Source organism: Platichthys flesus, chromosome 18 (genome assembly GCF_949316205.1).
Source record: "Platichthys flesus chromosome 18, fPlaFle2.1, whole genome shotgun sequence".
Taxonomy (NCBI): domain Eukaryota; kingdom Metazoa; phylum Chordata; class Actinopteri; order Pleuronectiformes; family Pleuronectidae; genus Platichthys; species Platichthys flesus.
Genome location: NC_084962.1, coordinates 10,181,798 through 10,207,371, shown reverse-complemented (window position 1 = coordinate 10,207,371; position 25,574 = coordinate 10,181,798). Strand labels below are relative to the sequence as shown.

Genomic DNA, 25,574 nt, shown 5'->3' with positions numbered 1-25,574 from the left:
ACACATTGTGACGCATACTTAGAGACGAAACCAAGTGCCACGGAGGCTCTTACATGAAGTCTCTTGCAAAATAAGTAAAACGTTAGTGTAGTGGATCAACCAACTAACTTAACTAAATCGCGGAAATTGAAAAACAGAAAAGTATTTCAGAAAGACTACTATTTTCTCATGAAAACAGAAAATGTTCTTGTTAATTCGGGAGAACAAAGCAGAAAAGTACATGATATAAAGTGCAAAGGAAACAAGTCAAACAATAAAACATAATAGGATGTTTAATACCTGTTTGGACTCCAGTCAAAAGATACAATCAACATATATTCATAAAAGAGTGTGCTTTTTTATTTTCTACAATTTAGTCAATTTGTCATATAACTAACCACACCAAGGCAATTTCCTGTATGTGCAAATAAACATGGCAATAAAAAGAATTCTGATTCTGATTCTGATTCTGAACTAAAATACTGCGATAAAAGAGAGATGTTCTCATTTTCACCTCTAGGGGGCGGGCTGTCGTTCTCGCGTCCTCCCTGCTCCTCTCCATCATGGCGTCCCCCGGCTGGGCTTCATCCTCTCCTCCTCCCTGCATCACCGGGGCGGGACCGCGGCGCGCTCGCGCTCGCTGCCAGGCGTTGGGCACTTCCGGCGGGCTCGGGTTTCCTTCGCGTCGGTATTTAAATGGGGCTGCAGGACATCAGCTGCTGTGCCATTCAGAGCCGAGCCGTGACAGACCGGGCCAGAAGATAACCTGCAGCGCTTTAATACAAACAACCCCCCATCTCCCTGTGAATATTTCATCTTTGAGAAGAGAACAGGAGTTTGCTTGTGGTGGTTTTGTTGCGGGAGCAGCGGAACAATAACCGGGGCTGTGACAGCAGCTCGGTGCATCGTGCTGGGTGGTGGTGGTGGGTGGGGGGGGGTTCCTTCCTCCTGGACCGAACCGAGCTGCGGTAACGGGATGTCGTGCGTGACAGGAAGGATTTAGGGTTTATTTTGTTTACCTCGGTTTATTTACTGATAAACAGATAAACCAGCTGAAGGCAGTGCGGCTGTGGCCCAGGAGGATAGAGTGGCCTGGACTTCAGAGGACTGATGGACCGGATGGTGAGAGAGAGAGAGCTTTAAAGGGTCATCTTTAAATTCCATTGCAATATTTTTGATTGTTGACAAAATCTGAAGCTGAATATAATATCTGGCCAGCTAATATTTCCATCACCTATTTAGAACAGCAGGCCTCACTCTGTCTGTTATTTCTTCTATAATAAATCTGTTTTATTTTTTTTGATTTGTGCTATTTTTTCCCCCTAAAACAGACGTTTACAAGAAAATATTGGAGCTTTTCTTTGTTTTATATGTGAAGAAGAAAAAATCAAGACAAACATCAAATCGCTCAAAGACTTTATTGGTTGACAACTGCTCATCACCAGCGTCTGTGGCTTCACCGGACTGAACACCTGCAGCCATGTTCAGCTGGCTTGGGACAGACGACCGGAGGAAGAAGGACCCGGAGGTGTTTCAGACGGTCAGCGAGGGCCTGAAGAAGCTCTACAAAACCAAGCTCCTGCCGCTGGAGGAGAGCTACAAGTTCCACGAGTTCCACTCCCCGGCCCTGGAGGATGCTGACTTCGACAACAAGCCCATGGTCCTGCTGGTGGGACAGTACTCCACCGGCAAGACCAGCTTCATACGGTGAGAACACAGTACACGGTTCATGTGGGAAAGAGAGGAGGGGATCACACAAACACACACACACACACACACACACACACACACACACACACACACACACACACACACACACACACACACACACACACACACACACACACACACACACACACACACACACACACACTGATAGAAAGGGAGAGGCTGACACACCCAAACTGACGGTTCCCTCGCTCAGCCTCAGCAGTGGAGCAGTTTGACAGCAGGCTGGAAGAAGAAGAGGAGGAGGAGTTTGGTGGTCTTACAATAGAGTTAATTTAAAGAAGATAGAACTGCAATAAGTAGAGAAGAGTAAAAAACAAACAAGTGGAATAACAGACAGAAATCATCCATCACACACACACTCGTGAAAAAACCCTACTGGTTGGAGCCACGCCCCTGCGAGCTTTATTGAATCCATAAAAAGTTTATTTGACAGACAACTTAATGCACACACACACACACACACACACACACACACAGAGAGAACCCTGTGATGCGTATGGAGACAGCACTGCCTGGCACTGCATCCGTCTCTGCAGAGGTGTGTGTGTTTTGCATTCGAGTCTAGATGATCAGACTGACGGATGGACATGTCAGCAGCGTGTTTAAAAGTGAAATCTGTGTGGACGTGGGAGGCCGACGTGTGACCGGGTGCAGAGCTGCCGGGGCCTCGAGGGGCCGGGGGTCTGGGGGACCCGGCGTATCTACAACATAAATATTTTCCTGGGAGCCAGGAAGTTGTGTGTTGCAAGTGTTATGAGTGTGTTGTTGTAGCTCATATACATTTTCATATCAGTCGGTGACTATAATTATTACAAATTTTGCTATGTTGTTTCTTTTAAGTGTAAAGACAGATTTTTGCTCCTGATTGAAAGTTGGGGTTTTGAACTCTTCTTTATAGACGGATAACGACAGCACTAATCGGAGGTAGATCACCCCGTTTATCCAGGAACATAAATGTGAATTCTGCAGGTTTTTTACAAAGATCAGTTTTAATTGGGATGATCAGAAAACCTCAGAGGAGCAGAGTTGCTTGTGGACCTGTGGAGTGATGTGCCTCAGTGCAGGGGTGCTACCGTTGGGGGCCAGGCGGGGCCACTTTGATACAGTAAAGGCTATGATCAGAGTTTGTCCTTTTACGCCGTAGGTGCAGCACACAAGTCTAAAGTTAATGAAACAGTAAACACGTAGTAATAATAACAGTCTATAATACTTTATAAAGCACTTCTAAATAAAAAGGGAGGTCATATTTGTCTGACTTACTTTACTTAATGATATTAACTGATGAAAGAGCAGCCATGTGCAGTCGTATAGGAAATCGTTGATGTGATTCATTGAAATGCTTCGAGAGGCATTGTCGTGAATTTGAATCGTTAACTGCTGAATCCTAATGGAATCGTGAGGCTAGAAGGTGCACAAGTGATTACAGTCAATACAGTCATCACAGTTATGTCAGACAGGCAGCACCTCCCACCTCCCAGCTCCTCTGCCTGTTGTACTGGTTTGTCTTTGCTTGTGTGGAGCTGAGTGCTGATGGACTTAGCTACCAGTGCCTCAAGTTTACAGCTAATTAGCCTAAAGACAAAAACAATTATAGTTAACTTGTGTCTTGCTAGCAAACAGACTGAGGGTAAAAAATAAACATCTAAATGTGTATTTCTGGAAGTTTTCTATCATTAGAGTGACGACATGGAAGAAAAAAATCTCAAAATTAAACAGTACAAAAACATGTTTTGTTTTGTACTTTCCTGCATTAAACTGCATTATTTTGATCGTAGTTCCTCATCTAATAGCTATTCATCCTGCTACCGTTGGTTGAGTATTTAACAATGGTGTGAGTTTGAGGGTATTATTATTTAACTTCTGTTTTTTTAAATAGATAATAATGAGAAGTGCCCTTTGTCTCTCAGCTGATCCCCTGTCTGTGCACGTCCCTGGTCTCTTGTATGCTGCACCCATTTGTAGTCATTTTGCAGACTGGTGCCAAATACACGTGGATAAATTCTGATCAGTTAAACCCCCTTCAACAGTAAATTATATGGCATAAAATAGGTTTATCTATAGTTGTATACACAGAGAGCTGGGTAACATGAGCAGCCGTGTGATGAACTGCAGAACTACTGCTGACATCTTGCCTTTCAGACGTACACACACACACATGCACACACACACACACACACACACACACACACGTACACTCTCTCTTACAGAGCCTTGTCAGTAATTAGTTGAAAGCTACAGAGAGGATGCTGTTAGTGACTTCCTGCCATAAGACAAGGCAGTGCAGACATCCCTGCTCGCTCTCTTCTTCCTCTGCTGCCGTCTCTGATTCTCACTGATCCTCTCTCTCATCTCTCTTTCTCTCTCTTCTTTCCTTTTTACTCTTTCTCTTACGACAACACCCTCACACTCAGCGGCCTGACCCCCTCGCCACTGACATTGTAGCAGCAGGACGAGGAATGTAGAAATTGCTGAGTAACCCGGTGTCAGGGCTTTCGACAGCCTTTGGTTTCACATCGCAGGGTCCCACTGTGAAACAGGGAGCAGAGCAGGTCTCGAGGATGAAGCTGAACAATCTGCCTGTCAGCCTCACCTAAACTACGTGGAAGACTTTGTGCTTTGTCATTGGGTCCATGTGCATTTATCGCCCATATGCTTACTTCTCTCTTATGAAAACAAAATAGGACTTGTGCAGAAATTACATTGATGATAATAATACGTTTTTATTTGTAAAGCACTTCCTTGTCTTAACAAAGTTACAGCTGAAATTACATAATGATAAACCAGCATTAAATCCAAAATGAAATTAAAATCGCAAAGGTGTGAAAGCTTTAGTTAACATAGAAAAGGGATTTAAAAGCAGTAACAGATGCCTCATGGCTAATCTCCGCTTGTAAATCCTCCCAGAGTTTGGGGGCCCTGTTCTGCAGAGGCCCGATAGTTTCTATTCTTAGTCACCAATCGGGCTCCAGGAACTACCAGAAGTCCACGATCAGCTGATGGAAGGTGGCACCCTGGCTCATGGAGAGTTGGTAAACCCTTCATATACGCATGGGGCTTAGTTGTGTAAAGCCTTAAAAGTCCTCAATAAATTCTTAGAATCTATGCAGAGACAAACAGGAAGCCAATGTGGCGATGCTAGAATCTGTCTCATATGCTTTTGGACCAAATTAATGTGAAGCAGGAATGTTTGAGAAAGACAGAGGCATGGACAACCCTATGTTAATCCTATAGGCTGTAACTAATGATGGACAAAAGACGGCTCCCCAATTGTAGTTTAGGTTTTAATTATTTATTTGATGCTATAAAAACAGGGGGTGGACTGAAAGATTAAACCTTTGATGCCGCTAACATATTAGATTGATGTGAATTTCCAAAAGATTTGGAACCGTAATTAAAGACATGTTAAAATAAAAAGAGAAAAATGGATGGAGAGACCAGATACGATGGAGGATAAGTCTTTCTCTTTGGCGGTTAGTCAGAAGGCAGAAATCTGAGCCTGTCTTCTCTTTTTGCCATGAAACTATATATTATTTATCTTTTTTTCAAATTTACAAATAGAATTCTCGTTGTCTTCTCTAGTCCCAGGTCGATTTGATGCTTTAAAGCTCATGAACTGGAACTTTTGAGGCTGTGGGTTGGGGGAAGCCTGCGCCTGCGAATTTTCAGTTTTATCTTCGCTGGGCAGGAAGAAATGTGATGAATGAATATGAGCTGATACATATGTGGATTGCAAACACACACACACATAGTATGTCTCCTCTATCAAACATGCAACCTGGCAGATGGTAGCCTCCCCACAGACAGAGAGGAGGATTCTACATACACTGACAGAGACGGCGCTACCAGGCACTGCTGGCTCCTCTCACAAGGTGTATATATATATATATATATATATATATATATATATATATATATATATATATATGTGTGTGTTTTTGGAGATGAGACCTATCTTTACATCTGGTTGCAGTTAGAATATGTAAACATCCAACACTTGAAATTTATTATCCTTTCAGCAGTAAATCTCTTTTTTTTTATGGCCCGTGTTCGCAAAGTTGACAGAAACGCACTAATCTTCATTTCGAACATGTGTGGGGTGTCACTGAATTCACAGCCGGGGATTTGACCTCTCACCCTAAAACATATATATGGCATCTGACTCAGTCGTGTTGCCATGGTGATAGTTACAGATGAGGTCAAAAGTTTACATCAGTTGCAAACTCTTTGCTGTAAAACGCATTGGAAAATGTTCATTTTGAGATATGTAATTTAAAAAGTCTCCCTGAAGAATGTGCTCAGTTAAAAGCAAACATGCAGAAAATCTCCATCTGATTCTGTCCCCTGTTTTCACCCCGTCAGCTGTTCTTGATCACCAGTGAGGAAACACGCCTGTGGCGAGGTATTATCCCTGACCATTTGTCTTGACAGAAAAGGAAGAGCTGAACCACATTCCTCTTTTTGCGTCCAAGGATTGAGATCATGCTGCAGAATATTTGATGAATATATTCACTTTTTGCGATTCATGAGTTTACATTGGAACATAGGCAGTATCCTGTCCGCGCAGGAGCCCCATCACTCAGAGTAAGGAGCTGATTGAGGGGAAAACGATTTCCTCCGTCCTCTGTCTTTGTCTCATATGATCACAAAACTCTCCTTCTGCGGGACTTTTTCTTTGTTTGGCAACAAACCTAATTCTGCTTATTCAGGAGCCAGTGCATGGCGGCCGTCCAGCCTGCGATGATGTTAACGCCCTAATCTTGGTTCCAGCAGCTTCTAATTCAAGGCAGACTACGTTTCTGCTGATTTTTAAATCACATCTTACCATCTGTATCAGTTTCCTTTCAACATGATCACTGTGAATAGGCACGCAGGGCTTCTTCCAAATAAGAGGCTGAAGATGTTGCACACATCTGTCCTGCTGCCTATTGGTGAACTTTTCTTACATGGTGAAAATATTATCAAAACCATCTCATCTCTTGTCTTGTTTAGTTTAAGGCCACGTCTCATGTCCCCATCTCGCCCCCAGCTACCTGTTGGAGCAGGATTTCCCTGGAATGCGGATCGGCCCCGAACCCACCACGGATTCCTTCATCGCGGTGATGCACGGCGACACCGAAGGCGTCATTCCCGGAAACGCTTTGGTGGTTGACCCCAAGAAGCCCTTCAGAAAGCTGAACGCATTTGGGAACGCATTCCTAAACAGGTAGATCCCTACACACACACACACATATACACACACACACGTTGAAGAGGGAGTTTGGATAGAATGATGGCAGAAGTGGTAAGATATCTTATTGAGGTGTGTGTTTATACCAGGGTAATATATATGATATTTATATATGGTGTAGGAAAGATTGAGGAAGAGACTGGTGAAGAACAAGAGAGTGAGAGTGACAATCCACACCACTGCTCTACATTCCTATGTGATTGAATTTCCCTCTGCTCACTGGCCAGGCTTCCCTCTGTTAGAGAGAGAGAGAGTGTGTCTGTGTGTGTGTGTCTGTGAGAGGGAGATGTGCTCAACTTTTGCAGAGTCATCCTTCCAAAACTCTACACTCTTGCACTAGAGTCCTCACTGTGAGGGCCCACCAGTGCTGAAAGGAAACAGCGCTGACTGTCAGTGGGGATTAGTGTGGGGGGGGGGGGGTTCACAGTGAGGATGACCGCTAACCTGTCGGTATTTATTCAGCTGGACAGAGAAGAGAGAGAGAGATGGAGGAGAAGAGGCAGATAAGGGAACGTTAGAGGTCTGGTGTGGATGATGTTTGTTTTTAAAGTGTTTTACACTTCTGTCCTGATACTATAATGTCTTTGTGTTTGTGTGTGTGTGTGTGTGTGTGTGTGTTCATGTAGGTTTGTGTGTGCCCAGCTGCCTAACCCAGTGCTGGAGAGCATCAGTGTGATCGACACACCAGGGATTCTGTCTGGGGAGAAACAGAGACTCAGTCGAGGTAACGCACCACACTCGAGGCTCACACTTTTATCTTCCACTGTTTATGTTAGTGTGTGTGTGCGTGTGTGTGTGTGTGTTGGTGTGCATTCACCGGACCCATTCAGCTGCAGCCCCCCTTGTCCCACTGATCTCTGAACAACAATGTCAGCATTTCTTTTGGACGCACACGTGCATGTGTTTATTTTAGCTCGTAGCTATCGGGAGGATTATGCCTCATTCATTTCAAAGAACAGGAAGCAGCAACAAAAAGATCGTCCTCGAATGCGCTCTCTGTCTCTCTCACACACTGACACAAAATAAATGCACACAATGTGTAGGTTTGCCTCTGCACTTCTCTACGCTGAATTTAAAACAAGGACAACACAAATGATCACATACTGTCAACATAGAGACCCACAGATTTAATAGGACAGTTTAAGTATATATGTCTTAGCTTTTGTTTTAGCAACACGGGTAAGATCAAAAACACAACCTGGTAGGATTATGTTGGTGTTCTGTTGTTTACCCAAATGTGTTTTTTCAGAGAGAGACGACAGTGTGAAGAGAAGTTTAGATGTGAAAGGATCCAGAGAAACGTTGCCAGCTTCCTTACAGGTTGATGTGTGTCTGGCAAGACCAGGATTCCCAAAGCTGAAAGCTGGCATCGCCATACCAACGACTTAAATTAACAAAAGAGCTCGGATGATTAAAGACGGCTATAATTTAGTCTTTTAACATTCATTCCATTCCACCCTTTTGTGTGTTCTCTCTTAAGGAGACATATTATGCTTGTTCAGCCCTGTCTGTGGTAAACAAAGCTCCTCTGCCCAACAGACAACACTGCTCCTGAACGACTCGTCAGGAGTTTAGTATCGTAATGACACGGGACATCACAATACCCCACATTTGCATAATGAGCGCCTAGTGGCTAGTCTGGCACGTCTCCAACAAAGTCAGGTTAAGCAAGAGTAGAGACCAACCTTTCCTACATGCACTGGAAGCAGTTGACCAATCACAACAGAGGGGGCCAACTGGCATTTCGGATCAGAGTGGGCCTCATTAAGAGGGGGGCCTTAAAGAGACAGGAGCTAAAACCAAGTGTTTCAGACAGAGGCTGAAAAGAGGAGCTACAGCAATGGACAGTGTGAGGAAAGAGTATTTTCTGAACGTTAGAGTATATAAACCTTTACAGGTATTAACTCAAATTCAAATAGTGGAATCGAATATGAGCTGATATGTCGCCAGTTGCAAATCACAGTATCACAAAAACGTTGGTATAGTAACAAGATTTATATAGGATGTTGTTATTAACTGGTGTGTTGGCTGGTATGCTAGCATTCATGTGTGCTACAACTTAATATTATATCGGTTGGGAAATTTTGTATTAATATCATATAAAAGGATCAATGATTGGTACTGGTGCAATCAGATCAGATGCTGGTGGAAGGAACTGGTGTTAGTGTTACTCATATGCACAACATTATAAAGAGAGTATCTTGAATTTCAGGGTGTTAACATGATGAAATATGCAAGCACACACACATGCCGTTCCAAAGGCTAAATAAAAACAAACTGGGGTTTCTGGGTTCAGCACATTACCTCATATTAGGGTTGGGTCTTTTGTGGATTTTCCTCAGAACTTCAGCTCAGAAACTTTTTAGTTACAGGAACATAAATTGTTAACCGAAGCTTCTCTGTGGACAAATAAGAAAGAAATGCTGCATCAGCACAAACAAGAATTAAATGTCAGATGTAGTTTAATTGAAACAGTCCCGCATCAGCTCTGTTTTATTTTCCATGAGGGCTCAATCCAAGTGTTTGTTAAAACAGTGTCAAACCAAATAAACTTCACGGCGAGGCGTGGCCCGACCGTTGTCTGTTCAGATGTAACAAAATAGACAGCCTTATAACTAACGTCCACTGAGTCAGCACAGATGTTTTCTCTGAGGACAAAGTTTGTGTATGGCCAAGTTGTTTGTGTGTGTATATGTAGGTGTATGTTCACTTTCTTCATTCTTTTTCATTTGTGTGTGTGATATTTTTATGTTGTGTCTCATCCTTTGCTTTTGTTTCTTTTCTTTTAACCTGTGGTTTTATCAGTATCTTAATGTGTCTGTGTGTGTGTGTGTGTGTATGTGTATGTGTGTGTCTCTAGATGAAGAGTTGTCAGACTATAGCTCCCTACATAGATGCCATTATGGAGGTATTGTAGAAAATAAATCGGCACCAACCAGCTGCAAAAAGCCTGAATATAAACTTATCTTGGCTTTAAATAATTTGTAGACTGTTGCATGTTCTTCACCGGACTCTTTGTCATATGGTTTGGGGGGAAAAAAACACAGAAATCACAATTACATATATTGGATATTTTAGACCAATTAAGAAATTTGAGAGCTTGTGACGACAAGGGTTGATGTTCTGTAAACAACAACACAAAATATCCCTGGCAGAATTTAAAAATCATGTCCTGCCTCCTGCATGCTCAACCCAGGCGCCCCCCCTCATTCGAATACACTGGAGTTTTTCCTGTTGTTCATGTCTGAAAAGTTTAGGGAAAGTTATTTTAACAACCAGAAATTCTTCGGGAGGGGATGCTCTTGTTCCGCAAAGGATAAACCCTAAAGTCCAAAACCCCTCAGGCCCCAAGCATTCGAACATCAAGTGTGTTGAGTATATTCCTGCCCCCTTCTCTGTTTTTGATAATGGATGGACATCACGTCAGTTATAGGAATCGAAAAGATCTCGGTAAATCCACGTTAGCTACGCCCATCCAAAAGCCCCCAAATAAATCAAGTGTTACCTGAACAGCATTTTTAGCCTCTCTATGATAATACTACAAAAAGTTTTCAGATTCATTTAGTTCCTTAATTATATACAATGAAATGAGCATTGCGTTTTTTCATTGGCCGACCAGAGAATAATCTTGTTTTTTGAACCAAACCATATGAAAAGTGCTTTGTGTGAAAAACAAACCACTAAAATTCAAATTTTCTCTAAACTCTCCGCTCCAGCAGCAGCAGTGTGGCCTCTTTCTCCTCTCAGGTGGAACAAAAGGAAACATATTTCCATGTTTTACATGCTTACTGCTACCACTGATAAACTCCTGCTCACGTCCCAGTAAGGGGACTTTTGAATTATCAACATTGATTTGTCCTGGAAGACGACCAATGCCATTCATCGCTTGAACTCGCATTTGTTTTGTTTGACAATCATGAGCCAGTTAAGAAAATGATTCAGCCTTAGGAGACAGTGATTCCTCTGCTTGGAGGAGCAGCTGTGGAACGACAGTATCAGCAGCTACTATTTCTGTGCAGGGAGATTGATGTATCAGGCCAAGTCAGAATCAGATATTTTCAAAGTGATAACGTCTAAAACTTGATAGTGCCTGTAGAGTGAAGGTAGAAACAAACATAGCTTCTCAGAAAAATCCTGTATTAACACAAAACTACTACCAACTGACAGCAAATGCCTCCTACATGCTCTCCAGTAATCTCAGCTGTAACAGGTTTACCACTGACTGCATTGTCTTTGAAGTGTCCTTCAGTGTGGGTTGTAAATTTCAGCTCCCTAATCCCTTGGTTCTGCTCTTTTGTTCTTTGTTCTCCTCTCATATCCTGTGGAATTTTTCCAGGTAAGAGTCCTTGAGCGAGACAGAAGGTCCCAGGAGTCAGTGATGGAGTCTTGCCGACAGACTCAGTCACTGACTTGTTATAACTGCATTTTCACTTTCACTGTGGCTCTTCACGTAAAGTATTCTAAAAGACAAAACTTAATTTTTTATGCTGAAGATTAATGGAGTCCTCTTATTGAGTTTGAACCTTGGCTGCACCATCTCTATCAGTAAACACACACTGTCTCTCACCATGTTGCAATGTGGGCGTCCCTCCTCTGTGACCTGAAGCCATTGCAAGGCTTTTCTCTTGAGGATGTTGCAACATCACAGTCCATTCTCACATTTTTGGGATAACAGATGATGTTGATCATCAGCGTAGATACTTGAACTGAAACTGAGGTCCGTTCAAATGCCTCTGGTGACAACGGGATGGGATGAGAGCAAAGAAACAAGAGAGAGAAACAATCTCTTCTTATCTGGAACCTTCGTTCTTGTATTTCACACTATGACTCTCGTGTTTCTCCCTCCTCCTCCTCCTCCTCTTCTTCCTGTTCTCAGGGTATGACTTTGCTGCGGTCCTGGAGTGGTTTGCCGAGCGAGTGGACCGGATCATTTTGCTGTTTGACGCCCACAAACTGGACATTTCTGATGAGTTTTCAGACGTGATAAAGGCCCTGAAGAACCACGAGGACAAGATTAGGTACCTAAAGCTACACAGAGCAGTCTTGAAGTCTTCCTCACTCAGTGCATGCACATAAACCTTAACGAGGATTCATGTAATATTAATGCGGCATGTCCTCTTTGGTTGTTTTTCTTCAGGGTTGTGCTGAACAAAGCTGACCAGATAGAGACCCAGCAGTTGATGAGAGTCTACGGGGCCCTGATGTGGTCACTAGGGAAAATAGTCAACACCCCGGAGGTATAGTCCTATAGTCCTTAAACCTTTTTACTCTTGATTGGACTTTTGTGCCAACATTTATTTGACGTGTGCTTGGACTTTTTAGTTTGATCCATGTCCCATCCACTAACATAGAGGAGGAACAGTTTATGACCCACCTTGGTCCTTTTATGTCTCTTCTCTCTTGTTTTGGTCCCAGCCTCACTGAATGTCCTCTCGGTCCCCAACAGGTGATCCGTGTCTACATCGGCTCGTTTTGGTCCCACCCTCTGTTGATCCCTGACAACAGGAAGCTGTTTGAGGCGGAGGAGCAGGACCTATTTAAGGACATTCAGTCTTTACCGAGAAACGCAGCGCTTCGAAAACTCAACGATCTGATCAAGAGGGCAAGACTGGCCAAGGTGAGAGACAGACACCCCCCCCCACCGTCCTGATGAGAATCTGACTGTGGCCCAGTTACAGCTACAGTTAAAAGAGATTATTTAACCTGGGATGTAGGTCATGATGGAGCTTTTTAGGAACAATACTTAATTTCTTTATTCTTTTAATTTTTGATTAATGTCCCTCCTGCTGTTATTGGAGCGTGTCATGTTCCGATGGTCGGAGCATCACTCACTCGCCCTGTCCATCCTGTCCAGCTGTTAGCCTTGACAGAAAAAGCTTGTTGCTGTCTGAGAACCAATAGAACCAGACAAATGGTCTTCCTCCCCTCCTGAGCGAATGATTTCCTGTTTCCTCTCTGGACAGGAAGTCAGGTATGAGAGGCGACAGCCCAATGCCTGTTGTAGGATGTGCACATGCACACAACTCAAACACTGGGAAAGATGAGTTCATTTTTCCTGTGTAACAGCTGATGGGGTTTGTGTGTGTTTTGGGATGAGCTTCAAGGCCACAAGGTGGATTCTGGGAAACACAAACACACACACATTTCACAGAAGCAGCATAACAAATACTTATTTTCCCATTACTTTTGCAATGTTTGATTTCTTATTTGAGTAATGATCATCCTTTGACTTCAAGGCCTTTTTTCAAAAGGTTGATTCCATGGAAAGTATAACAAAGAAGGTCGAGAGTGGGACAATTATAAAACTGCAATTACTGTACATATGTAAATGGGATCTAGTAATATTTTCTTATAGGTTCGTTTAATGATTATTAATTATTATTTCATACAACAGAAACAAATTTGTGTGGGGTCATCGTGGAAACCAATAATGGCTTATATTGAAAACTGTGATAAACTTTTTTACAATAGAGGTTAAATATTAGAATAAATGAGAAATTGGACATATATTAGTATGTCCAATTGAACATTAAATAAATTATTTTAAATTTGTTATTTAAATAATTTAAGGACTAATTAAAATCTTTGTTGTGCTGATATTTACAGCATTTTATGTATGAGACTTATTGTTGTTTTTCTGACAGAGTAGCTGCTGAAATAGCTTGAATGTGATGAACAAATCGCTCTCTGGTCGCAGGTTCATGCCTACATCATTAGCGCCCTGAAGAAAGAGATGCCCTCTGTGTTCGGGAAGGAGAACAAGAAGAAAGAACTGATCGGCAGTCTGGCAGATATCTACAAACGCATCGAAAGAGAGCATCAGATATCCCCTGGAGATTTCCCAAATTTGAAGAAGATGCAGGTAATGAGGAAAGAGTGAAGGAATGCAGATTTATAAATATAGGATTAAGTTGATAAGCTCTAAACTTGAGATGTGTTTTATTTATTATTATTATTCTTCCAGGACTTACTCCAGTCTCAGGATCTCAACAAATTCCAGCCTCTGAAACCCAAACTCCTTGAAGCGGTCGACGACATGCTGTCCAACGACATTGCCGGTCTAATGGTCCTGGTTCGCCAAGAAGAAACACAACGCCCTAACCCAGTAGTGAAGGGCGGTGCGTTCGACGGCACTCTGGACGGCCCGTTTGGCCACGGGTACGGCGAAGGGGCCGGAGAAGGCATCGACGATGCCGAATGGGTGGTTGTGCGCGACAAGCCGGCGTACGATGAAATCTTCTACACGTTATCTCCCGTCAACGGAAAGGTGACGGGGGCCAACGCCAAGAGGGAGATGGTGAAGTCAAAGCTGCCCAACACAGTGTTGGGAAAGATCTGGAAGCTGGCGGACATCGATAAGGACGGGATGCTGGATGATGAGGAGTTTGCCTTGGCAAATCACCTGATAAAAGTGAAACTGGAGGGACATGAACTGCCTTCAGATCTGCCTGCACACCTGGTGCCGCCGTCTAAGAGGAAAATGCCAGAGTAAATGTAAGATTATCCCCAAGTCCCCGCTCCGCAACCTGTATGTAGACTCCCACCCCCGCCACCAGCCCCATCCCTAGAGAAAAGGATTCCAAATAGAGGGGGAAGTTTCCTGTAGCACCATAGCAAAAAACTCCAAATGCAAAAAGTAGACAAAAAATGCCAACTCTTATTCTGCCCTGTTGCTTCAGCCGCACATCTGCAGGCTTTCCTTTCCTTCAAGAGCAAAGATTAGAACAAAATATGCAAATTCAAATCAAATCAGCACACTGACTGTAAACCTTTATATGACGGAAAAATCAAATTGTATTTTTTAACACAGAATTTAGGATTCCACCTTGTCAATAGTGTGAGTTAGATTTAACTGCAACATCTCGTCTGTGATTTTACCAGGGTGGAAAAACTGGATCTGGATGAGTCTTTAGATCAGTATCTTCTTTTTTTAATTACAGGTGAGATATATTACTTTTTTGGTTAGAGATGTTAGCACAACTTATACAGTGAAAAGTAAAGAAAAACTAACAAAATTCTCGACCATGAAACACTGGAATATAGAAAAACGCAAGTGGTCGGAACTACTGGAAGAAAAATGGAGAGAATGTAAAGACAAAAAGAAGGAAAGTCTTGTTGGAAGGATTATTTTAGGTATAAGATGGAAATAATCAGTTTATCCCCATTGACACTGTGTCATAGTTACTATCATATTATATTATTATCTGTCATCAGCCCTACTACAGAGATGACTTTCAAAAGACCACCCAAACATCTTTTATTTTGAGGTCCTGAATAATTTTAGGTCTCCTGAGAATTCCGGCTTTTTTTTAATGGAGACATATTAAACCGCTTCAAAGACTTCCTGTCAAATGCCTCGAGAATACACACACACACAGACACACACAACCACACAAATGCAGGGCCTGTATTTTAACAGTGACACAGTTGAGCATTCTGTGTCACACTCCTGTAAACCCAAAAAGAAAATGGTCTAAATCAGTTACTAACTCTCTAGCATGTAAAATGTGACGTGCTGATGTCGGCGTGTGTGAGAGGAAATCTCTTCAAGCAGAAGAGAAACCTCAGAAAGTCGAGCGGCCTGTCTCTTGGAGGATCTTTGGAACCGTCGTGAATCCCGTGCACACGTCTGACGATACTGTGACTTCCATATGAAACCGTTCTCTGGGCGTCGTCCGGACACACCAGGGCTCTGACGTTCCCCGTATATATTGTGGGGATGATGAATGTTGAATGTTCATGGTTCTGTGTGGCCACATACTGACTCTTGTATGTACGTATGCATATGAACAGTGTTATTATTTGTAATGTATGTGTATCGATGCTTAAACATTACACAGGCTACTGATGATGGGATTCTTCTGGTCGGTTATTAACTGTAAACTGAGGCGACTCCGTTATTGTTCACTGAACTAACTCCGCGGTCCAGAGAGTGAAGATGCAGCTTTCTGCTTATTTCCTGATAACAAACACTAATCCACACATAATTCAACGTGTTTCTCTTTTTTTGTTGTTGTTGAGGAATAGAATTGGCTTTCTATGTCATGTATATAAACTGTATACATGTTCCTCACGTGTATTACTGCCAGTATATGGATTCATTATAACTGTATATCTCCCCAGCACCAGATTTAACACTAAACTAATTAAAATTGGATTGATGAGAAATATTCCAAACGTGCTGGGAGCGAGAAAGTATTAATTCGTTTAGAATCGATGTATTGAAAATGGATTTCCAGTTAATATTATGTCATTAATTCCTCTCCCTGTGACGTCGCTGTGCTTTAACTGTGAATCTGATGTACATAAGAAGACTACTTGCATTCCATGAGCACGGATTGTAAAAATCATCCATCTCATCTCGGGTGAATTATGCATCATTAGCTCATATTTCACATCCACGTCAGAAGATATGTGCTTGTTGAATATGGATTCTCCACAGAACTCCACTCGCTGGTTTCAGACCCTGAAGGATTGCGACGTGAAATATTGTCTTCTGCTAAATGTCCGATGTGGAAAAAACAGGGGCGTGCTGTTATTTTATCTGTTTTTAAGATGGCGATGCATTGATTACTCTGTACTTCACTGCTTTCCTGTCGACATAAAGAGTCTAAAAGCATAATAAAATTCATTTACTCAACTCACTGTCTCTTTTTTGTTTAGAGGCTGTATGATAAAGTGTCGAATGATAAAAACAAACGAGCGAGGAAAGGATAACGATAAGAAATTCCAGAATTACACAAACAAACAAAGAAGATTCAATATATTGTTAAATATCTTGTTAAACTTAAAATAAAGTGCATTATAACAAGAGGAGAACTTTTCTTAATGAGAACTTTCATGAGATTTATCCATATCTTCAATTCAGTTTGAGAATGTTCTCTATCCATGTTAATGTGTGTGTGTGGCTGTTTGAGACAGGAAGTAAAAGCCTCCCCTCGGCCTGTGACCCAAAGACCCCTTTTAAAACGTGCACACGCTTAGGGAAGATGCAGCACCCTCTCCTCTCACGCAGGAAGTTCTGTTCTTGTCCACCATTTCCTGTCTTACCTACCTTGACCCTCAAACTCACACATACACATCCTCCATCATAGATTTATGTAAATATTTGTGATATTTGTGATCAGTCTCACAAGAGTCAACCTTATATTTTTGAGTAATATCATTTATTTTAAAGAACCCAGAGGATGTATTGTCTCAGCATTGAGTGCAGCTCTTAACAATACATCAATGAGAAACAAGAGTGTGGACACGGTTATCAACTCTCTCCTTGTTTCCGACTTTTTTTTAGTATATGTTCATGATCCTTGAGGTGTTTGAGCTCGTAAGGCAATAAATGAAAATAAAATAAACTAAAATTAGAAAAGTTAGTGGAAAGAAAACAGTCGATTATTTTAGGTGTAGTTATTTCAGTCTTTCCTGGAAACTGAGGTAAAACGACACAGAATGATGGAGAGAGCCCAGAACGAGCCCAGAGAGACGGACAGACGGAAACTGTGTGTGCGTGTGTGTGTGTGTGTGAGTGTGTGTGAGTGTGTGTGCGGCTGTGTACTATAGAGCGAGAGAGATGTAGGAAAAGGAATTTTTAGTCAGAGACAGCTGTAGCATGTTTGTCCCTGTTTGGGTAGGTATCTTATCATGTCAGGGGGAAACAGTATATCCTATAATGCTTGTGTGTGTGTGTGTGTGTGTGTGTGTGTGTGTGTGTGTGTGCAGCGACTGTCTGTGATGGATGTGTGTGTTTTTCTGGTGGAGAGGCACGGATGAGGAAGATATCTGTCAAGAATTAAATGTTTACACCATAATACCTGAGGGAACGACTATTTCAGAACACAGGGTGGGGATGACGTTCTCCCACACACACCCAATCACAAACACACACACTCAAAAACACACATACACATTGACATTGATAATTGCAGTATCCATTGTATGTGACATGTGATTTAACAACATCTTTCAAATTACATTATTTATATTGTGTGTGTGTGTGTGTTTTGTATATTGTCTGTTTCTCTTTTTTTTTTATATGAATTTAGACTGTGACCCGCGATCCCTTGTTAAAACGGTGTTAAATGTGTTACAGGACCTGTCAGGATTCAAAGGATTCAAAAGTTTTATTAACATAAAGGTTCTAATTACAATGAAAATCTGCTTTCCTTATGTTTCTACCCGTAGCTGTTAGTAAATATCTAAATATAGAAATACAATGAAGAAAAAAAATAAATAGGAATACAAAGATTCTAGGGAGAAAGAGACTAAAGCCCATTGGAGTTCTTGTGGGTAGAGGTGATCCGCAGCAGGACAGACACAGATAACTGGGCTTGTCGGGCGTGGAGCAGAGATTTATGATGGATCTGAGGCGCAGATAAACATGGGATTAGAGAGAAGTCAAGCAAACGTGGGGGTCGGGGGAGCCTGGAGCTTGTTTTAATACTCTTGTGCACAGATAAGCCTGGTGACGACCGGAGCGTGGAGACAGAGTTGATTCATGGACCACGGGTTTCAGATATGCAGGTGGATTGGGACAAACAGACCCACACGCACTCAGACAGGGAGAGGGAGGACCTGGGGACAAATAGGAGACACGAGGGAGCAGCAGGAACCATGAGGGAGAGGCCTGATCATGACATGCTGTTGTCATCTGCTTCTCTTCACCTGCCAGCGATGAGCTTCACCAGGAGGACATGGGTATAGTTCACACTATAGTTCAAATTCCTCACTTGTTTGATCCCTCACTGGCTTCCCACTGGGAAAAGATGCCAGTTTTCTTCGTGGCCTGAACAACGGGCACGTCCACTGATGACGCTCTCTGGCTCACAAATGCCGCTTCAATGTGTGTGTGTGTGCGCTTGAGGGTGGAGTGGTCACAAGGTCGCTGACACCCTACTGTTAATTGCCCTCTGTCTCCATGGTAACACAAAGTGTGAGGACAGGGCATGATGACACAACAGCACACACATTTAATAAAAATTTGACATGTCTTTGTCATGGTCAGGTGACGTTTCTCATATTTTAAGTATTCACCGAGGGCTGTCGTTTGATGAACACAAATAAAGACATTGACGGACACCTCACGTGTTGTTACAGAAACGGTGTCAGGTCACGTGTTTCTGACTTGTTTGTATCCTGTGACCGAAGGAAACAATTAGTGTGTCTCTGTGTGTTAAGGGTAACCTCAGGTCCTGGTGCTGGCCACTCCTTGAACCTTTTCCTGGCTTAAACAGAGGCCATGGACGAGGTCAACACGCACACACACACACACACACACTATGGAAAACCTGCATTTACAACATATTGGTTAGGCCCATTGACTTAAACCTACATTTCCATTATACTCCTTTTGACAATCCTGCCAAACAAGCCCGACCTTTGACCCGAAGCTGAACAATCATCATTGTTTGGAAACAGGAAACAAATCAGAAACCTACTTTATACCTTTAAACAAGGAAATAATTTATCCAAAGTGTTGCCACGGTTACAGTGGTAAACAGGAGGGAGGGACCATTGTATTAGGTTTCATCATTTAAATTTTAAATAGTATATAAACAAATATTGAACAAATATTTGATGCTATAATGCAATTCTTTTTTATTATTTGCTTTATAATATCATTTTTATTTTAAGTACATTTTTTAAGTTTAGCACATTGGTTGACGGTGGTTATTTCAAGCCTGCAATATAAAAACCCTTTATGCCATAGAAACTGTGATGTTACAAAGGTTCAAAGCGTCTCCACATGTTAATCAAAAGGAACCAGTTGTGTAACAGCCTGTATGGAGAAACTGTATCTCAGGAAAAAGAAAACAACGACAATATTTCACATTCCTGTTACACACAGAGATAAGACAACCTGCCACACTGCTGTGAACCGATATATCCTCCATGTGTTGGTCTCCACGTGAACGACCTGACAGAGCAGACACAGGATGCTGCTGTTTGATAAATGTTGGCGTTTTAGGTCCTGATTTCAGTGGCGTCAAAACAAGAAGACACACCTTAGATATTCTACTATTTCTCTTGTTGGTATCAGTGACAGCGACAGATAATATTTACTGCACAGAACAAATGCTAATTCGAGAAGACGCAGGAAGGTTTGAACTCACTCATCATCTGTTTAGGATTGCGATGGGTCGAATCTCTCTGTTATGATATTAATAATTATTACGTATGAAGTGTAGTGTGTTCAGTTCAACCTAGGTTTAGTAATTTTCCTGTATAGTGTGTGTGGGTGTGTATGAGAAAGTTTTCAATGTTGTCATGTAAGACCTCCAAATAAGGAATTTTCTGATATGTTATCGGAGAACATTATGTCAGACCGACTTCGCTCTGGTCAGCAGGCTTCATTCATCCAGGCGTGGACCCTCACTGGTCATTAGTTAAATTCTAACTTGAGCACCGTGAGTCCAATGTGTGACTTTAGTGGACCTTTTAAGGTGGTGCATCCAAACGCAGGATTTGTTGCTGTGAGTTTCTTTAAAGTTGTATTACATTCAAAAATCTGTTTAGCTTATTATATCATCACTAGTTCAGTTCATATATTCAAAAGTTGCACTCTCCGCCAAAACATTGTAGTTTTCTTTTGATTTTGTTGGTGTGGATAACCTACTCAATCATTGTATGCAAGTATCAAGTATACTTTTTTGTCCCTATGGGGAAATTGTTCTTGGGCCAAATAGTTACAGCAGCTGCAGAACAGTACATTGTGCAACAAACAACAACAAGAAAACAGTGCACAAATACATATTGTGTAAGACCCAGAACAATGATGAAAAATCACTAAAAGTTTATGATGCACAAAAGATGGAAAACAGGAACTGGCAATAAAACTTAAAAACCAGAGTGTAAAATGCGTCAAAGTGTATATATCAAACATTATTAAAATATTAAAAGTTAAAGTAGCAAAGGTCAACCACATCATAATGGTGGGACCTCTGCTCCTGCCTGCTCCGATTGGATCAGTGGATCAAATCCCTTCTGGTTATTGATTACTTAAAAAAAAAAAAAGTTCTAGTGGCCTAGAAAGTATAGATATTTGCTGATATATGTAGTACAGAAAAGTGAGAAGTACCTGAAATGAATCTACTTAAGTAAAGTACAGATACATGAAGTAAATGTACTTTGTTGCATCCCAACACTGCTTGAATGTCATTTCACTACATGGAACCAGATTCATCTCCATCAGCTCCTGCTCCACTTTTACTGTCTGACATTTATAAAATCAGTGCTGCAGGTGTCCTGTTTTGCAGTGTTTTTCATTTAATGGCAGGCAGCTCAGTCATCTGAATGAAGCCCGGAGGAACGCTTCATCACTCGGTGAGTGAACGTCTGTCAACCGAACAGGTCAAGGGCCGGGACGAGGAGAGGATGTGCCCAGAGACTGGGGACATTGTTTGCGAAACATTTTCCTCTGCAAGTGACAGACAGGATGTATTCTCAGGAGACACAGAGCTCACATATAAACACGCTGGTAATCAAAGCTCAGCTATAAATCTATCAAATGAATCTGTCCTTACGTGTAAAAGTAACTTGTGAAAAAGAACTTTCAATCCTTTTTCAAAGTTCCAAAGCCAATACAGCGGAACCCTTTGTTTTTACAAACCCTGTCTACAAATTCCAGTGATTGTGAAAATGTCGTACATGACCTGTCAATATCTATTATTTATGATAAAGGAATAAGATCATATCATTTATGTAACACAAATACATTGTTGTGTATCATTGAATAGGTGGAACAAATTTAAAGGAGAAACTAATCAGAGACTAAATTCGTCCTCTCTTCATATGTCTCTGCTGCCACCTAGCGGCTACTCGCGGTAGTGTAATACCACACTACCAAATCTGTATACTCTTTACTGATGTCTACCTCTTCATTAACGTGAGTCAAACTTTGAACAGAGATAATTTTAATCTACCTGAGTTTCTTTATTCACTTCATAGTCATATATGTGATGTGTAGTACAACAGCGTAATGTGGGTCCAGGTTGATGAAGCCTTGGGAAACCGCTCCACAAAGACCTGAACCTCAGACTCAAACAATCAGAATTAACTCCAAGGGGAATCCAGCTTTCAGGGAACTGGATTAAAAGTAAAACACATATTTCCTCTGGTAAAATAAGTGATAATCTCTACTGCAGTTTAGTGTGTGATGTCCCTCAGAGCCCAGCAGATGTCGCTCTTCTCTCCTTCTCCTGCCCTCTGAAGTTAGAAAATGTTCCTTAGTCTGGTTTCAGAAACCTGGTTCACAGCAGAATGAGGACTTGTTTTATCTGATTGGGGACTGTAATTAACTCAGTGAGTTGGTGTGTGAAGGATCATAACCAAAAAGGAAGTAGGGGAATACTTGGGAAATATATGATGACATTCTAGATTCCCATTTCCAGACGAACTGACAAACTGAAAAACCTCCTCTCAGCCCTGAACATCACCTCAGATGACGTCAATGCTGTGACGCCATCACCCAGACTTTCTTTAGATAGTTTCAGACCCAGATTCTTATTTTTATTTTCCGTCCCCCTTTCGCCTTCAAACGTGTGTGTTTATATGTGTGAGCTCCTGATACAAGGTTTGTACTCCCACCATCAGACGACCAATAATACAACATGGTTTGATTCGTTTCTGGAGAACCTGGCTGAGTAGATCTGCATATTAATGAGGGAAAGAATGTCCAGCGGGAGATGAGGGCAGCTCGAGTGCAGCATTATTACTGTGAAGGTGTTTTTCCAAACACCAACCACCTTCATCAATGTAACGAGTGCTCAGCGGATCAGTGGTAAAAAAATGAAGTTGATGAGCACAGGATTAAATCCACTTCTCGCTACATCTTCTGTCTTGTTTGATTTGACCTGGTGAAAATACTTGTTCATGAGGCCAAGATGAGAGCCTCGGAAATGTCATATTAAGTTTGTACATACAAACGCAGGTCTGCGAGTGACCAACCTGTAGCAGGATGAAATCAGGACACAAGCAGCCTGAGTTTTTACTGCCTGGTGGTGAAAGAGTTCAGCTACTTTCCTCATATCTAAATCATTTGAGATGTTATACCGCTAGGTCCAGCTCATTACCAGTGGATACTCACTGCCTCAATATTTGTGCGCACCTGTAATTTTTAGGTCATTGTCCAATTATATAGTTACATTTTATTCTATTCTTTATTATTCACTCTTCTCTGAGCAGTCTTTTTAGGTTAATTTAGAGAATACGTGGCTCATTAACAGGGGTGAATCGAAGTTTTCTGATTAGCTCCTGAAGTGTCCAGCTCTCCTTTCAGCAGTTTTAAAGGAAACATGTCCAAACACTAAATCTAAAGCCGTTTTCAGATGTGAACTCTGGAGGAAGTCCGCAGAATTGGGTCCAGACTTTCTCCGGAGGTTTCCTTTCACACCAGAAGAACGCAGAAGAGATTCTGCTCTCAGAAACATGACATAATCATTCTGCCATGCAGATGAGGGTCTCCTGCTGTGTTCTCACATCTCACATCATTCATCATTCTTCTGCTGACTTTTTACCAGGGGGAAAGGCCGGAGCGATACTTCACCACCCGTGAAGTATACCTCAAATTATTCTAATTAAAGAAAGTGACATTCAAATTTTGACACAACTATAAGTACTTTTTTGGTTATATATATATATATGTAGTATACTAAAAGAACCCAATAAATAAAATGCAGTAATTTTGCAGAATCACCCGATGATAATATGACTACTTTAATTTCTGTAAGTGAAACAATTTTTAACAACTGAACCCCTGTGCAGTTGGACCTATAATAACACAGCACATTCTATTTTGATTACACATCTTATTATTGATATACAGACGTGTGACTGCCAGGATTTAAGATTTTGTCCGATTGAAGATGTAGTGACACATAAAGCCATCCCATAATGATCACTGCAACCATGGTGACCTTGGCCTGAAAAAGCTCCAGCGTCAGGGAGCGCTACACTGTGCAGCTGCTCCATTATCCCGACAGTAAAAGATTGTTTGTTCACAAAAAGCCGACAGAAAACACAATCTGCTTTGTTACACTTCAATGGGGAATTCATGTGGCGCTGAGGGAGACTGAGAGAGATATGAGGACGGGGGGGGGGGGAGAGAGAGAAACATAAAAGCCAGCGAGAGTCAGTCTGCATATGAAAGGTGAGAGAAAAAGGAGAGTGTGAACAGAGCAGTCACTGTGGTGATGGTCCAGTCCAGAGAGAGACACAATGGGATGCCGTGAGGACACTCACAGTCACACACACATACACACAACACGCACAGACACATACATGTGTTTATAAATAACCAGTGTTTGATGTCAGCTTTTCCTGACAGATGGAATCCACATAAATTAAACCCTGAGAGAAAGAGTAGCCCATAGGATGGAGAGAAAGAGGCGGCAGGAGACGTGAGCTTTAACTCCATGAACCACGAAAAAAGTGTCACTTTGCCGTAGAACTTCTCCTGTCACGTTGTCATGGTAATAAGCATCAGCACATTACACCGCATGCCTCTGGCGGAACAATCCGATGGTGATTGGGCTCAGCGGTCCCGATTTCGGCATAGTCCCGCGCTGTGAGACACATGCTAATGCTGCTCTGCATGATAAAAAGATAAGGAAGGAAGAGAAGAAAAAGAAAGAGTAAAAGTACCTCGTAACGCAGCCGTCCGCTATGCTTCAGAAATTAAAAAGGAAATTAAAAGTGGGACATTGACCTGATATTAGGAGCGGGAGAGATTGAGAGATGAGAAAGGGGCGACAGGGGCGACCGAAAGGACCGAGATCAATATCTTCTGTATAATTAACTACAGCTTCCTGGGTTGCTAGGAGACCGAATAGAGATGAGAGAGAGATGAGAGCGAGAGAGAGAGAAAGAGAGAGACAGAGACAGAGACAGAGAGAGAGAGAGAAGAAGAGGAGAAACAAAGAAAGACACAAAAAGGGGATGTTGGGGTAGCAGTGAGGAAGAAGAGGTAGAGGAGGGAAAATGGGTAAGGGAGGGTGTGTCTGATCTTTAGGGGGCTGGATGAATTAATTGGTGAGATATCGATAATGACTGTCCCCTTCATCTTGACGGCTCATCATCGTCCACACGTCCCTCCACTCGTTTTATCTTCTCTACTTCTTCTTTCGCTCTCTCCTCCCTGTCTTAATATATGTCTCTAAGTTGTGTACTCTCTCCGTCCATCAGGTGGTTTCACTGTATGTTCTTTACAATATAACCTATTACTAGACGTTTTTTTAGACGTTTGCAAATTACTTGATGTTTTCTTCTCTCTCTCCGTTTCTCTTCATCATATACTTTCTCCGTCACTGTAAGTCTCTTGTGTTAATGTGCACACAGGTTTAAAAGTCTGAAATCACTCACTTTTAGACCTATAGTTAAGTCTTATTAGAATCTATTAGGATTTAGTCCCAACAAACATTTCATACATCCTCTATGCGTTCGTCATTTGGATGAGAGTTCACTTTGAATCTGAATAACAGCTTTTTACATGTGTTCTCATTGAACAGTATTGCTGGATTGGTGCACTGTTCCTTTAAATGGAGCAAGAGGATGGGGAGAACAGGGAGGGAGGGGGACAGAGAAAGAAAGAGAGAGAAGAGGAGGAGAGAGAGAGAGGGAGACCTTGAAAAGGGGGGGTTGTGTGCAC

General features: G+C 41.9%; 1 protein-coding gene across 1 annotated transcript; it reads left to right on the top strand.

Moving 5' to 3' along the window:
• Positions 1 to 514: 514 nt before the first annotated feature.
• ehd3 (EH-domain containing 3) lies at positions 515 to 16,577 on the top strand. The gene is made up of 9 exons (XM_062410885.1): positions 515 to 1,101; positions 1,311 to 1,686; positions 6,737 to 6,913; positions 7,564 to 7,661; positions 11,814 to 11,955; positions 12,075 to 12,174; positions 12,384 to 12,554; positions 13,635 to 13,799; positions 13,902 to 16,577. Exons 2-9 carry the CDS (start codon positions 1,460 to 1,462, stop codon positions 14,427 to 14,429), a joined length of 1,608 nt encoding a protein of 535 aa, XP_062266869.1. The 5' UTR covers positions 515 to 1,101; positions 1,311 to 1,459; the 3' UTR covers positions 14,430 to 16,577.
• The last annotated feature ends 8,997 nt before the right edge of the window (positions 16,578 to 25,574 follow it).